At 35.0% G+C, this 14,265-nt stretch overlaps 1 protein-coding gene across 2 annotated transcripts in view; it reads left to right on the top strand.

Moving 5' to 3' along the window:
• Positions 1-10,643, top strand: part of ABCE1 (ATP binding cassette subfamily E member 1) — a 29,505-nt gene extending 18,862 nt beyond the window's left edge. For both annotated transcript variants that reach the window (XM_035022989.1, XM_035022990.1), the window contains exons 10-18: positions 124-245; positions 3,129-3,350; positions 4,748-4,807; positions 4,909-4,967; positions 6,423-6,533; positions 6,613-6,755; positions 6,879-7,001; positions 8,418-8,529; positions 10,127-10,643. In XM_035022989.1, the coding sequence (XP_034878880.1) occupies positions 124-245; positions 3,129-3,350; positions 4,748-4,807; positions 4,909-4,967; positions 6,423-6,533; positions 6,613-6,755; positions 6,879-7,001; positions 8,418-8,529; positions 10,127-10,174 (1,000 nt within the window). In that variant the 3' untranslated portion in view covers positions 10,175-10,643. The remainder of the gene's footprint in view (positions 1-123; positions 246-3,128; positions 3,351-4,747; positions 4,808-4,908; positions 4,968-6,422; positions 6,534-6,612; positions 6,756-6,878; positions 7,002-8,417; positions 8,530-10,126) is intronic.
• The last annotated feature ends 3,622 nt before the right edge of the window (positions 10,644-14,265 follow it).

Here is a 14,265-nt window from a genome sequence, read left to right as displayed (position 1 = left end):
TTTAACGTATCTGTTTTTCTGACATTTACACTGTTCTAAGAGTTTAAATTGTAATTAAATATAATTTTAATTTCATTATATGGTATGTTACATTTAAAAATAAAAATCTATATTGATTTGCAGATATATCATTGTGGTGGAGCATGATCTAAGTGTATTAGACTATCTCTCTGACTTCATCTGCTGTTTATATGGCGTACCAAGTGCTTATGGTGTTGTCACTATGCCTTTTAGTGTAAGAGAAGGTAACTTAAAAAACTATTTCCACAATGCTGTATGTATTCTTTCACTCTAATGCTTAGAAAATGTATTATTGTTGATATTAAATAGTTATGTGTTGCTCTGATAATTTATTCAAAACTCCAATTTTAATGGAATTTAATCACTCAACAGAGTGTGTGTGTGTGTGTGTGTGTGTGTGTGTGTATATATATATGAGGTTGTATCCATCAGTTGTTATTCAGAACATTTCATTTTGGAGAATTTTCTATTGGAGGGGGTAGAAATGCTTTCTCAGTTCCACTCTTTGCGATCTTAAATGTTTTTATTATATTTTGGCTTCTACAGCATCATTGTAGTATTTGTCATCTTTATCTTTGAAAGGCCAATACCAGTAGTGAAGCCCTTAAAATTTATTTAGTGCCCATCTTGCTTTCATGTTTCAAGTTTATCGTAATCTGTATTCTAAGTTTATAGAACTAAGACGATCTAAAAGCCTAATAAGATAGTTTAATAAGTATATTAAAATAAGATAGCTTACTAAGTATGGTTTAATAAGTAACTCACAGTCTAATAAAATAGCTTAGTAAGTATATTTTCATTTATTCCTTCTACTTTCAGGAAAGAGGGACTCTCTGGCCTCTCTTTTCCATGTCTCTTCTCTACCTAAGCAAGTTAGGCAAAAGTAAAAACTAACCTACCACTAAGTGGCTCCTGAAACAAATGTCAGTGCATTCTCTATCTGGTATGCCTTTTTCCTTTTAATTTCTTTGCCATTTCCTTCCAGTGATTTCTTCCTCCTCTTTTACTTTATATTTCATCTCTCTAGGTGTGCCTTCAGCTGACAACCTAGAACAATTAGGAACACCCAAAAGGACTACCTAGTTCATACTTTGAAAAAAATACCATATTTTACAAGAATAATTATTCATGTAGTCTTTAAGTTGAGCAGGCTCCCTTTTTTTTTGAAAGTGATCTCTTCAAAGAGATAATTTTTGAGATACCTAAGAAACTTTTGGAAAAAGAAATTTATATTGCATCATACACTTTGCATAAAAAGGCAGTTGTAGCTAATTTTTAGTTTATAAAAGTACATAAAGTTTTTCGGTTGAGATAAGATGAAGGAATTGCTGTCACTTATCTGTTTGTACATTTGATATAAATATATGCATATGTTAAAGGAAAAGTTGTGAGATTGCCCAGTTTTCTTTCCAATAGTCTTAAGAGAGGATATAAAAAGCAATTTTTTATTCTCAATTTAGCAAGTACTTATTGAGTACCTACTCTATACCATGTAGTAGGTCCCAAATTGTGTTGATAATGATGTAAGCAGCTGGCATTCACTCTTCACAATTCTAGTTATAAATGCCATGTCTAAAAGCTATGCCACTTAAGAAATGGTTCCTGGTGAAGTTTTTGATGCTCCCCATCTGTTAAAACAATTCAAGTAAATTAAAACTTATTTTCTGCTTTCCATGAATATACTGAAATTAATGCCATACATATATGTAAAAGCTCTCTCTGGACTCTATAGCTGTAAAGACAGTTATAGCTTGAACTGTCTTAAATTGACAAGACAAACATTAGAGCAGAGATGGAAAGGCTGGTTAATGGTTTTTTGCACAGTCACACTTTTCTGAGCCTTCATTCCCTTGCCTGATAAATTAGGTATCTGGATTAAATGGCCACTAAGGTTTCCTTCACATTATGTTCCTATCTAATTTTTGGTTTTAATTTTTTTTATCCTCACATTTATCATTTTTAAGTAGTTTTAAGACCAAAAAAAAACCATGCTGATTTTGGCAGAATCTATCGATTTGTTCTTTCAGCAAATACTGAAAACCTGTGTTCTAGGCTGAGGCTACAGACCCCCTCTCAATTCCAGAGGCGATGAGTAACATCCTTAGGCTTTCTTTCAAGACCTTCCAGGCTTGAGCTACTGTCTTTCTCTTATTATCTTAAGTATAGGAAACACTGAAACAGATCTTTTCATTTTTTCCAAATAACCCACTTTTTCCTTTCTGTGTTTGCCATTGTGGATCTTAACAGTTTTACTATGGAGGGATTCTCATGTACAATATATTTTCTTTCAGTTATTAAAATCTGTTTAGATGTTTATTTTTGTACGGTGAAGACAAAAAAATGTTAAATGAAGTCCGTTCAGACTGCAGAATTAATCTGAAAAAATTCAGTATGTATTATAACTTCAGTTTGTGGTATCTAGATCTCATGTGAAAATGTATACTAATAACTTATTTATTTAAAAAATTATTCCCCAGACTATATCATTTTATGTCAGTCTGTGAAAATATTCCATTTTTAACTACTTGTCATTTTTTCAGAAAAATTGCAAGTTTTGATTTAAAAATACAGCAGAAATGGCACCATATTCTTTTGCATAAAACCTAATGGAAAAAAATCTTATAAAAATCACATCATAATGAAAAGATACGCTTTGCGTACATAGGCACATATATATGCATAGGTTATTTCAACTTGCATTAGATACATAAAACACCATGTTATCACTGCATGTTACCACAAATCCACAGAAATTTGAAATCTGTGCTTAAATTGCTCCCAAGAGAGCCTAGGGATTTGGGTTTTTTTTTTTTTTTTAAGATTTTTTTTTATTAATTTATTTGAGAGAGAGAATGAGATAGAGAGAGAGAGAGCATGAGACAGGGGAGGGTCAGAGGGAGAAGCAGACTCCCCGCCGAGCAGGGAGCCCGATGCGGGACTCGATCCCGGGACTCCAGGATCATGACCTGAGCGGAAGGCAGCCGCTTAACCAACTGAGCCACCCAGGCGCCCCAAGGGATTTGCTTTTATATGGTAATTTCTTGCTGTGGAGAAAAACTAGTCTTTAGTTAATCTTTACTAATCTGTTGTCAATGACTTTCCAACAGGCATAAACATTTTTTTGGATGGCTACGTTCCGACAGAAAACTTGAGATTCAGAGATGCATCACTTGTTTTTAAAGTGGCTGAGACAGCAAATGAAGAAGAAGTTAAAAAGATGTGTATGTATAAATATCCTGGAATGAAGAAAAAGATGGGAGAGTTTGAGCTAGCAATTGTAGCTGGAGAGTTTACAGATTCTGAAATCATGGTGATGTTGGGGGAAAATGGTAAGTTTTCCTTATTTCCTTTATTTGAAAATCTGTTTATTCAGTAACTTAGTTTTAACTACTCCATGAAAATCTTTGACTCGGTTATAGGTCTGGAGCTAGGCTGAATCCATACATTTCTCAGTGTAGTTCACATTTTGTGATGTTGTCGGATTTAATAGTCATTCAGTCAAGTTTATATTTTATATATTTTGTTTAATAACCTGTAGTGAAAATAAGATTTTTGGGGCGCTTGGGTGGCTCAGTCAGTTAAGCGGCTGCCTTCAGCTCAGGTCATGATCCCAGGGTCCTGGGATCGAGCCCCACATCGGGCTCCCTGCTCACCGGGAAGCCTGCTTCTCCCTCTGCCTGCCACTTACTCTGCTTGTGCTCTCTCTCTCTCTCTCTGTCAAATAAATAAATAAAATATTAAAAAAAAAAAAAAAAAGATTTTTTTTTTTCCAAGCTAGTTTTTCTGTGTATAAATTGATAGGACATTTATTCATCTTAGATGAGAAAGGATAAAACAGATAATTCAGAAACAATCTAGTTTAAAATTTTTGTTTGCATTTCTCTATTTGAGCTCTCATTTTAAATTCAGGCTAGTCTGTCTTTGTAAATAGTTGTATTACCTGAATTTTCAATATTACATTGCTGTCATAAATAGAGCTGTGAGTTGAATTTGAGTACCAAATGTCTGGTATTGCTTTCAAGATTTAAAAAAAAAAGATTTGAATTGTATTCAGCTTATAAATCTGTAGAAATTCCCTAGGAGGATTTTGCAATATATCAGTCGTTAGCTAATGGAGGAATTTTGAACTGGCTTGCATTTGACTTAAAATTTCATATAAACGGACTTGTAAGGATGGCATCAATCTTAACAATACTGTACCACTTAACAATAAATGGTATTGGTATTTGAGCTAAATAAGTCTTCTAAAAAGTAACCCAAGACTTGTATTTTACAGATCTACCATTTATTAAGATGGTTATTAATAAGATTTATTAGTCTATATTCCTCCCAATTTAGTTTCAAATGATACTTTAGAGGTGAATCATGAAAGTCTTTTTGGTTTTTTTTTTAAGATTTTATTTATTTGACAGAGAGAGGGAATACAAGCACGAGGAGTGGGAGAGGGAGAAGCAGGCTTCCTGCTGGGCAGGGAGCCCAGTGCGGGACTCTGTCCCAGGACCCCGGGATCATGACCCGAGCCGAAGGCAGACGTTTAACGACTGAGCCACCCAGACACCCCGAATCATGAAAGTTTTAAGTATTTTTCTGTCTAACCTTCAGAATTCACTAGTGTCAGTGTATATCTTTAAAACTAATTTCTTACTAAAATCCAGGAGTGTACATAGTGAGTTACTATAAATGTGAAGCATCTTTCAAGTCCATTTGTTATATATTGTGTTGGCAGGTACTGGTAAAACGACATTTATCAGAATGCTTGCTGGAAGACTTAAGCCTGATGAAGGAGGTACTGTTGTATATTGTTGACTGTTTTTACCCTGTCACACATAGGAAACTTTGAAGATACGGGTAATTTTCATTGTCTTCTTTATTTGCATTATTTTGCAGGAGAAGTGCCAGTTCTGAATGTCAGTTATAAGCCACAGAAAATCAGTCCCAAATCAACTGTGAGTTATGATTCTGTTATTTGGTCATTAAAGGAAAGTTTATACACACACACGCCTATAGCTTTAATCTTTCACTGTATCGGAATTCTTCAAATTATTTTCTGTATAGTTTTACCAAAAAGTGGCGAAGGAAGAGTATTAAGACATCAGTCCTTGATTCATTTCCACTGGTAGGAAATGTTTTTAAAATCTGTTTGACATCTTTTTCCAAAATAGAAACCTAATGTGGGGGCACCTGGCTGGCTCAGTCAGTGGAACATGTTACTCTTTATCTTGGGGTCATAAGTTCAAGCCTCATGTTGGGTGTAGAACTTAACTTTAAAAAAAAAAAAAAAAACCCAACAACAGCAATTTAATGTGTTTTGTGCTGCGTATAACACCATCAAGAAAGTAAAAGGCCACCTACAAGATAGAACACTTTCGCAATTTAATAAGGTACTTATATCCAGATTATATAAAGAACTGTTACAACTCAGTTTAAAAATGGGCAAAAGGATTTGAATAGACTTTTTTTTTCCCCAAAGAAAAGTACAAATGGCCAAATAAGCATGTGTAAAGATGCTCAGCACCGTTAGTCATTAGGGAAATGCAAATAAAACTACAGTGAGATACTGCACACCCACTAGGATGACTTAAAAAGACAGGAACAAGTATTGGTGAGGATGTGGATAAATTGGAACCTCATGCATTGCTGATGGGAGTGTAAAATGGTAAGAGCCACCTTAAAAAGAAACTTGGCAGTTCCTCATATGATTAATATAGAGTTACATATGAACCAGCGTTTCCACTCCTAGATACATACCCGGGAAAAATGAAGACCTGTCTCAACACAAAAATTTGCACACAAATGCATTTTTCATAATAGCCAGAAAGTAGAAAACCACCTCAATGTCCATCAGCTGATAAATGGATAAACAGTGTGGTATAGCCATGAAATTGAAAGTATAGTATTTGTACTCAGTACCACTTAGTTAGGCCTATTTGAGACAGCTTAGCTTACAATAAAAATTGTATTGTTGATCCTTTATATAAGCTTAGCTTTTAAGTTCTCAGATTCAGTCAGCCCTCTCCTGAAACAACCAGCACAGGACGTCTTAAGATTCGTCCCCATCACATTATGCATTTTATGTTATCTTTCTGATTGCCAGAGGGTACTTCATACCCATGCTGACCTTGAGAATTATTCCTATTCTCAGATGATATCTTTCTTGAAACAGTCATCATTTACTACTTTCAGATTTTAAGATGCTTTTTTTTTACTTGGACATATTTATGTTTTTAACATAAAAATTTCAGAACATGCTATAGATGATGAATAAGCATAAAAATACTATCATATCTGTGAGTGGCAAATTGATATACTTTTTTTGCTCTGGATCTTAACTTTGTCAATATTGATAATTAGAGGAGTTCTGTACTGAAATAAAACTTCAATACTTTTTTCACTAAAAACAGGGAAGTGTTCGACAGTTGCTACATGAAAAGATAAGAGATGCTTACACTCATCCACAATTTGTGACTGATGTGATGAAGCCTCTGCAAATTGAAAACATCATCGATCAAGAAGTACATACTCTGATTTTTATTTTATTATTTTAAACTTTGCATGTCTCTACATAGTTTGCTAAACTTCTTCTCCAAATAGGTGCAGACGTTATCTGGTGGCGAACTGCAGCGAGTGGCTTTAGCTCTTTGTTTGGGCAAGCCTGCTGATGTCTATTTAATTGATGAACCATCTGCGTATTTGGATTCTGAGCAAAGATTGATGGCAGCTCGAGTTGTCAAACGGTAAAGTCCTACCAGTAAGAGTGTTAGTTTTAATTATGTGCACCGGCATACAGCGGTGCTTAATACAGCATTTGAATAGTTGATAATAGAAAACTGGAAACATTTCAAAATCATGTATTTTAGTTTCATACTCCATGCTAAGAAGACAGCCTTTGTTGTGGAACATGATTTCATTATGGCCACCTATCTAGCAGATCGAGTCATCGTTTTTGATGGCATTCCATCTAAGAACACAGTCGCAAACAGGTAAAACTATTTTCTGAAACATTCAAGCCTAGTTATAAGTTCTAACAATTAGAAAGTTATTAGTCAAAGTTTTCCTTTAAGCTTATGAACATTAATCATACCATTTTAATTTTTAAAGAGGTAGCTAGAAATTCTAGGAATGATTGTGTGATGCGCAGGATTATTCATGTTGAATACTGGATGGGACTGGAATGACTAGTGTTCAGACTATAGACCTCCTGACCCAGGGTTGGATAAGCATGCAGAGCTCTGGGCCGCTCACCTTTTCTTACAAGTTAACTTTTGTCTTCTTCATTATTTGGATTTTCAAATCAGATTGTAGGATTTTGATTCCCTGAAAACCACTGATGCTCTTAAACAGCAGATAAAGAAAAGATACGCATAGGTTACATGATTTGCCCAACTTACACTGCTAGTGGTAGTGCTCACAGTGGACCCCAAATATCTGGTATTGATCTACAACAGAGACAAAATGAATGATTTTACCGTTTCCCCTTTTATTCTCTAATTTTTCTTTATTGGCTCAAATGAGAACACTTGTCATATAGAGAAGCCTAACATTGATATCAGTTTAATGAGAAATTTCTTATACTTTTTAGTGCTAAAACCTTATGTTAGGTTGAAACATATAGAATTACTGATATGCCACCATCTTTTTCCTGTAAAAATAGCAATTTCGTGTGATTTCAGCGTGTTTTCTGATATTAAAGAGAGAGGAATGGAGTTGCTATTTGAATAATTCATCCAAAAAATAAAGTACTTAGCTTCTTCCCAAAATTCCTTTGTTTTCATTTTAAATTTGTTTACCAGTTGAGAATTAACATATTTCTGAGACGGAAATTTCATAGACTATATAAAGCTTACTGAATTCAAATAACAATCCTGTGTATTTACAAAAATGTTTATAATGTTCCACAAGTATGATGCAGTTTAGTATGATTTAAGAATTAGTTTGGGTAAAAAGATGAATAAAGCATAGAAATTGAGAAAGGAATAATGAGTACAATCCATTGTGCTGTACATATTCACTCCAGTTCCAAATTTCTGATGTTAATGTTACCTTTTCTTAATTTCTCTTCTCCCCTGAAACTGTCAGATTGGAAATTCTGTAATCTCCTAATTAGTCTTTTGTTTTTCTAAAGTAGTATTTCTTACATATTTTTTTCCAGATCAGAAACATAGTCTAAACTGGGTTTGTTTTGCACAGAAATATTATAGCCAAACAAACTAAACAGGCCAAGCAAAGACCCTTCTGAACATAGAATTCATAATATGCTGTGATTAGACTGTTATCTAGATAACTTATGATTGAGGAACTAGAGGGAACTGTGCTGCTTTAATACTTCATCCCAAAATGTAGTTAAATTTGTGGGATAAATTTTAATCACAATTGATAAGATCTTATTTTTCCTCTAGTCCTCAAACCCTTTTGGCTGGCATGAATAAATTTTTGTCTCAGCTTGAAATTACATTCAGAAGAGATCCAAACAACTATAGGCCAAGAATAAACAAACTCAATTCAATTAAGGTAGGTAGAAAAACTCTAATAAATCGTGGATAATTTCTCATCATAAATAATCGAAAGGCATGTTTCAGATTGGAGGGCTGTTTCATGAAAAAATTTGTCATTTCGTTAATTCTCACATTCATATTTTTCACATTAAAATCTGATGGCATCCTTCAGTCTGGTAGGCAGTAATTATGATGTAGTTGCTATTGCTACGGAGACTCAGACCCATTCATGTTATCTCAGAGTTGTACCCACTGTTATGCTGCCTGTGTTGAGTTTAATTGCCATTTTAAATGTTAAGATTACACTAATTCACTGTTGGAACAAAGTTTTTGCAAATACCATGACCATTTTCTCTCATTTATTGTTCTTTTAGTGCATACACAACAGCCAACACCTGATTAAAATATTTTAAGAATCCAGACAAGCTCCTTCAGTGAGCATAAAATTGTACACAGTGGGAAAACGTTTTGTCAGTTTAATTGGCAGTGTTTTCCTTTCTTTGTGGTACATAAAATTACTAATTATGCCCCCTGCAATTGATGTACTCTGTGGAACAGCTTTTTTTAGAAAGCAGTAATTTCTTGGGTCACTCAGGGAAAAAAAGTGAATGAACTCTAAAAAACCATTTCTGTGTTTTTGTCTCTTGCAGTGCCTACTTAAAATGCCACTTAACATTTCATGGCCCTCTAGCCTTTTTCCTTAATACTGGCATTTACTAGATTTTATTATTTTCATATTTGTACTCTAGCTTTGCTACTGAGCTATAACCTCTTAGAAAGCAGAGACCAGGTCCAAATATACATCATGTATTCTTAAGCGCCTGACACAGTGTATTGATGTCTTCAGACTTTGCTGTGTATTTTGTTTATAATTATTTTACTCTCTGGCCAGGATAATGAGATTACAAGTTCTGACTTAAAATTAAAAAGTTTTTATTTTAAAAATCATATTTTTAAGTAGAAAAGAACAAAATTCTACAACACTTATGCACAGCTTAATTTTCCTAAGAATTCGTTCTGAAGTGTTACAGATGTCGTATTTGTCATTTTCTTGTGTAGAGACCCGTGGTTCTGGCCCCAGGTATACCTAGTCATCATTTCTCTGTGCCCACTCATCTTAGTCATCATACCTTAATCCTAAAAAGGAAGTTCTTAGGCAGATAGATGGATGGATCATTTACTGGCCACTCTATAAACAGTACTGGAAAAAAATATTTTTATATACATGTTATGTAATAGGCAGTTCTCAAACTGACAATGTTAACCTTTTTGGGGGGACTTAAAATCAAAATGACAAAAATGGAATGTAATAGTTTAGCTGAAAATAGCATTTTATATAGCAGAATTTTACATACATAAATAAGTCATTTTATATAAAAGGGGCTCTGGTTGAGAAGTGGACCAAGGTAAGTTTTCCGGTGGTAGGGATGAGTAACAGAGGTACTAATCTTGCCTTTGATTTAGTGGACCCAGGAGTATCCAGATGCAGACAGTGAGTGCAGAGGAGGTTGTATAGATGCTGTTGTAAACACTGCCAACCAATACTGTGGGTGAAAAGTCTACCCCTACATATAGGAGAATGGTGTTGATTTTGTTTCTGTTTTATTTTTTAGGATGTAGAACAAAAGAAGAGTGGAAACTACTTTTTCTTGGATGACTAGACTGAATCAGAATATTGAAAAGCCATTTCTTAAACATTTATTGGGATTTTTGTCATATAAAACTTTAATCAGGTTTTATGCCCCACATACTCTGGAGCTTGAAGTATAATTTACTTAATGTAACATCAAAAGCCAGTTGTGTTGTAAATTATAGTCTAAACACAGAAAATGCACTTTTCTGTTCTTGATAGGGCCCTTTTTGTGTCTAACATTCTAAAATGAAGACATTTCAAGCTACACAAATTACCTCCAAGTTTTCATGATGTATGGGAAGATTTTCAGTAGGTCTTATCATATTCATGTACCAAATGCTGACCAGTGTTACCCCCTTTCAGAAATCTTGAAAAAGCTTTCCGTACTTAGACTTTGCCAAATATTCCTCTTATAATGAAACTGCCCTTATTTTAAAAGCCAGTCGAAGACTCCACTAATGAAATTTGATAAATAAACATCAGGATTATATTTGTTATTTGTTTTCAGTCTTTGCACTATGTTTTCAGTGTGTTTAGACTTTCAAAGGAAGATGATCTACTACAAAACACCACTGTTGGAAAATGGCCATGTTCCCAACTTAAGCATTGTTTACAGTGGTTTTGGTGCTTTTGAATATCTTTGAGTATCAAAAATCATTTCAACACCCTTCCTCCCATCCACCAGAAAAAACCCTAACTTTACTATGAATTACTCCATTTTAGTATTCCATAAGATTTTATATTCTATAACTCTCAAAGTAATGTCATTCTTTACACAAGTATATAATTACTGATCAAGATTTAGGAAAAGCATTTTAAAGAATATTTGCTTCCTTTAAAAGTATAGGCTGAAAATCTTTAGAGTTGATGCCTAGGCATCTATGTAATTTTAAACTTCTACAGATTTCTCATGGGCAGCCAAGAACAGTGAGCCACTTGCCTAAAGGCAACATTAATGCAAGCAAGTTCCCATATAGCTATGTAAAGTACCTCTTGGTACCAAATATATTCACCCTCATGTTTGGATGTAGAGGACATGATCTAAACCTATTTGATGAAGGGTGGGGGGGCAGTTTTGGATACTATGTACCACGAGCTCTAAAAACTTACCCACATCTTTTGAGTTTCTGAGTTTGAACAGTGGTATATAATGTGATACCACTTTCAGTTACACTTCTAATGCACTGAACTGGAACTAACTTATACTACAAGTGAGGAAAAGAGTTTACTAAATAAATTAATGGGGCAAGCAAAATTGGGAGAATTGGAAATTATTGAAGACTTTTAGAGCTCCTTGAAACAATAGAAGTGTTAATTAATATGCAGACGGTGAATAGAAAATATGGTTTAACTGGTCCCCATTAGGCCTTTTAAAAAATTTAGGAGTAATCCATAAATACATGTTTGTTGTGAAAAATTGAAACCTACTGAAATTTATGTAATAAAAATGTTACGATCCTTCCTCACATTACCCTCCCAAAGGTTACCAGTGTTTGCATTTAATAATACATACCCTTTTATGGTTTTTTTCTGTGCACTTAACCTAAGTGTGAATATGTAAAGGGTTTGTTTTGTACATAAATGGGATTATACTAAAATAAGTAGTGCCTATTTTTAAGGATAGGTTAAATTTGTGAATGATTATTTCAAGTATATTGAATAAAATAAGACAAAAGATGTTTTTACTTACTGATTCCATATTCTGCCCTAAAGAAAACACTTGTGATGAGAACACAGCTCTACTTAACTGAGGACAGAATATGTATTAGTTGTGATATTGTCCATGTAAATGAAATTTTTAAAATATGGATTTAGTTTAATTTTTATATAGCAATAAGAAAGGTTTTACAGTTGCTAACACAAGAAAAAAGCTTTTCTATAAAAATCAATAATATCAACTCAAAATACACCAACAGCGCAGTTGTTAGCTATTACATTTAGAAAGAATGCTCAATATGTCCTAATTGGAAAATATCCCTAAATAGTATAACACAATACACAATTTATATGAAAATATACAAGCTATTAAAATACCAAAAGGATACTCAAGACAATAAGCCTTTGGGGAATAACAAAACTTGGTTAAAGAACAGGTAAGAAAATGAGATAAATGCACATATGGCCACTACCTTTTGAATTTTGTATACTGTATGTATCAACTGTTTAGAGATCATTTAAGTTTTTAAATCTTCAATAAAGAGAGAATCTGTATTATGTTCAACCAGTGTACAGCAATATTAACAATTTTAGACCATGGCATCTTGAAACCCAGTCCCATATCTGTGGCTTGTAATTGCGTATTTTGGCATCTAGCATGTAGTTTGCCTTCTGTGTTGAAGGAGTGAACCTATTTGCCAGAAAGTAGAAAGACTGGATAAACTATTCAAGTTGGTACTGTAATTTCACTGGTATCCATTAACATTTAGATACATTTATGTCAAGCTCTCAACCCAGTGTCTGGCATATTATGCACACCCAGCAGTACAGAAGAGAAACTGTTCTGGGTTGGAGTCAGAAAGGGCTAAGGAGGCAGCTCCCAGAAAAAGTAGCACCTGTAACAAATGATAAATCTGCAATGTAAAGGAGAATGTCAGGTCAGAGGCAGAAATCAGCATGGCATGGAGAGGAGTGAGAATAGGATTTTCAGTGCCTTCAATATAGAAATTTGAGGTTTTTCCATGCTCGTAGGGATCGAAGAGGGAGCAAAAACCACTTAGAGAAGCAGCTAGAATTACCAAGATAGTTATTCAGGAGCTTAGTTTTTATTCTGTAGAGTTTTTTTTTTTAAAGATTTGACAGCACAAGCAGGGGGAGCGGCAGGCAGAGGGAGAACCCTATGTAGGGCTCTATCCCAGGACGCTGGGATCATGACCTGAGCTGAGGTTAGATGCTTGACTGAGCCACCCAGGCGCCCCTGTTGAACCACTACTTAATCTGTCATGGTTTCTTTGTAATCTGGTCTGTGAATTGATGTTTAGTGAGGTGGTTATCTCTGAAAATTCTGAGGTATGGTGTGCCAAACAGTCCCCTTTTCCTTCCCACCCAACCTTGTACTCACCAGCACCTCCCTCCTTACTGTTTGACAGGGTAGCATGTGCCCAGCCCCGGATGGTGGATCGTAAATGGGCTAAGCCCATATGTGACAGCCTCCCTCGGTATTTTCCTAGTCCCCCTTGCAGCCAGGCATGGCCATGTTGACCCAGTTCTAGCTAATAAGTTCGAAGTAGAAGTCTCTTGGGGTGTTTCTGGAAGCCTTCTTGATTTCCTAATAAAAGGAGATACATACCTGGTACTGCTTCTTACGGATTTACTGTGCCCATAAGGTGACACACGGAAATGCCAAGAAAGCCACAAGGTTACTAGTCTTCACATTAAAACTGCTCAATTCCCAGCTGCCACTTCTCTCCAGATTTCTTATATGAGAGGGAAACACAACTGTTTATTTAGGCTACTGTAAGTCAAACTGGTTTCCTGTTCAAGTAATCTTGCCTCCTTGGCTGGATTCTCTCTCCAAAGGCTCTACATTTGTTTCTGCCAGGTGACCCAAGTGTATTACCACCAGCTGGGAACCACTTTTCATCTTAGCTTGCAAACAGATATGGTAACATGCTCAGTGTTTGGGATTTTTAGGTATAGGGAATTTTTACTCTTCTGACTGCCCTTTTTACTGGGATGCTCCTGGCTTTAATGCAAATGTGTTAGTTCCAGCCCCCAGCCTTGCATGTACCCCTTTCTGGGAGAGAGTTTCTCTCTCCCAGACCTACACAGTTCTCAGCTAATCAGATTGTCAACCATGTCCATCCATCCCTTCTCACGGGCTGCAGCCTTAGTGCCACTACAAGTCTGTACCTCTGGTTTCTGGTCTCCATCTTTGGCCCTCATCTGTGAATATCTCACATAATTACATATACCCTATAAAATTATGAAGGATTTAAATGCTTTTACTGACTTCTAATTTAGAAAAGAATTCACAAGAAATATGCAACAAGTTACACAGTAATATGTACATCCCTAGGTAAGTACGTAGCATTACTCTGTTTTCTACTCCATAGGAAGGTGGTTAGTCCAAAGTCAGTTTTCATTTAAAAGAAAAATTTAGCTTACTACACACAACTTTTT

This window comes from Mirounga leonina, unplaced genomic scaffold (assembly GCF_011800145.1).
Source record: "Mirounga leonina isolate KUSES-001 unplaced genomic scaffold, KU_Mleo_1.0 Mir_176, whole genome shotgun sequence".
In the NCBI taxonomy this organism is placed as follows: Eukaryota; Metazoa; Chordata; class Mammalia; order Carnivora; family Phocidae; genus Mirounga; species Mirounga leonina.
Note: the sequence above shows the minus strand (reverse complement) of the source record. Positions and strands in the feature narration are given on the sequence as shown.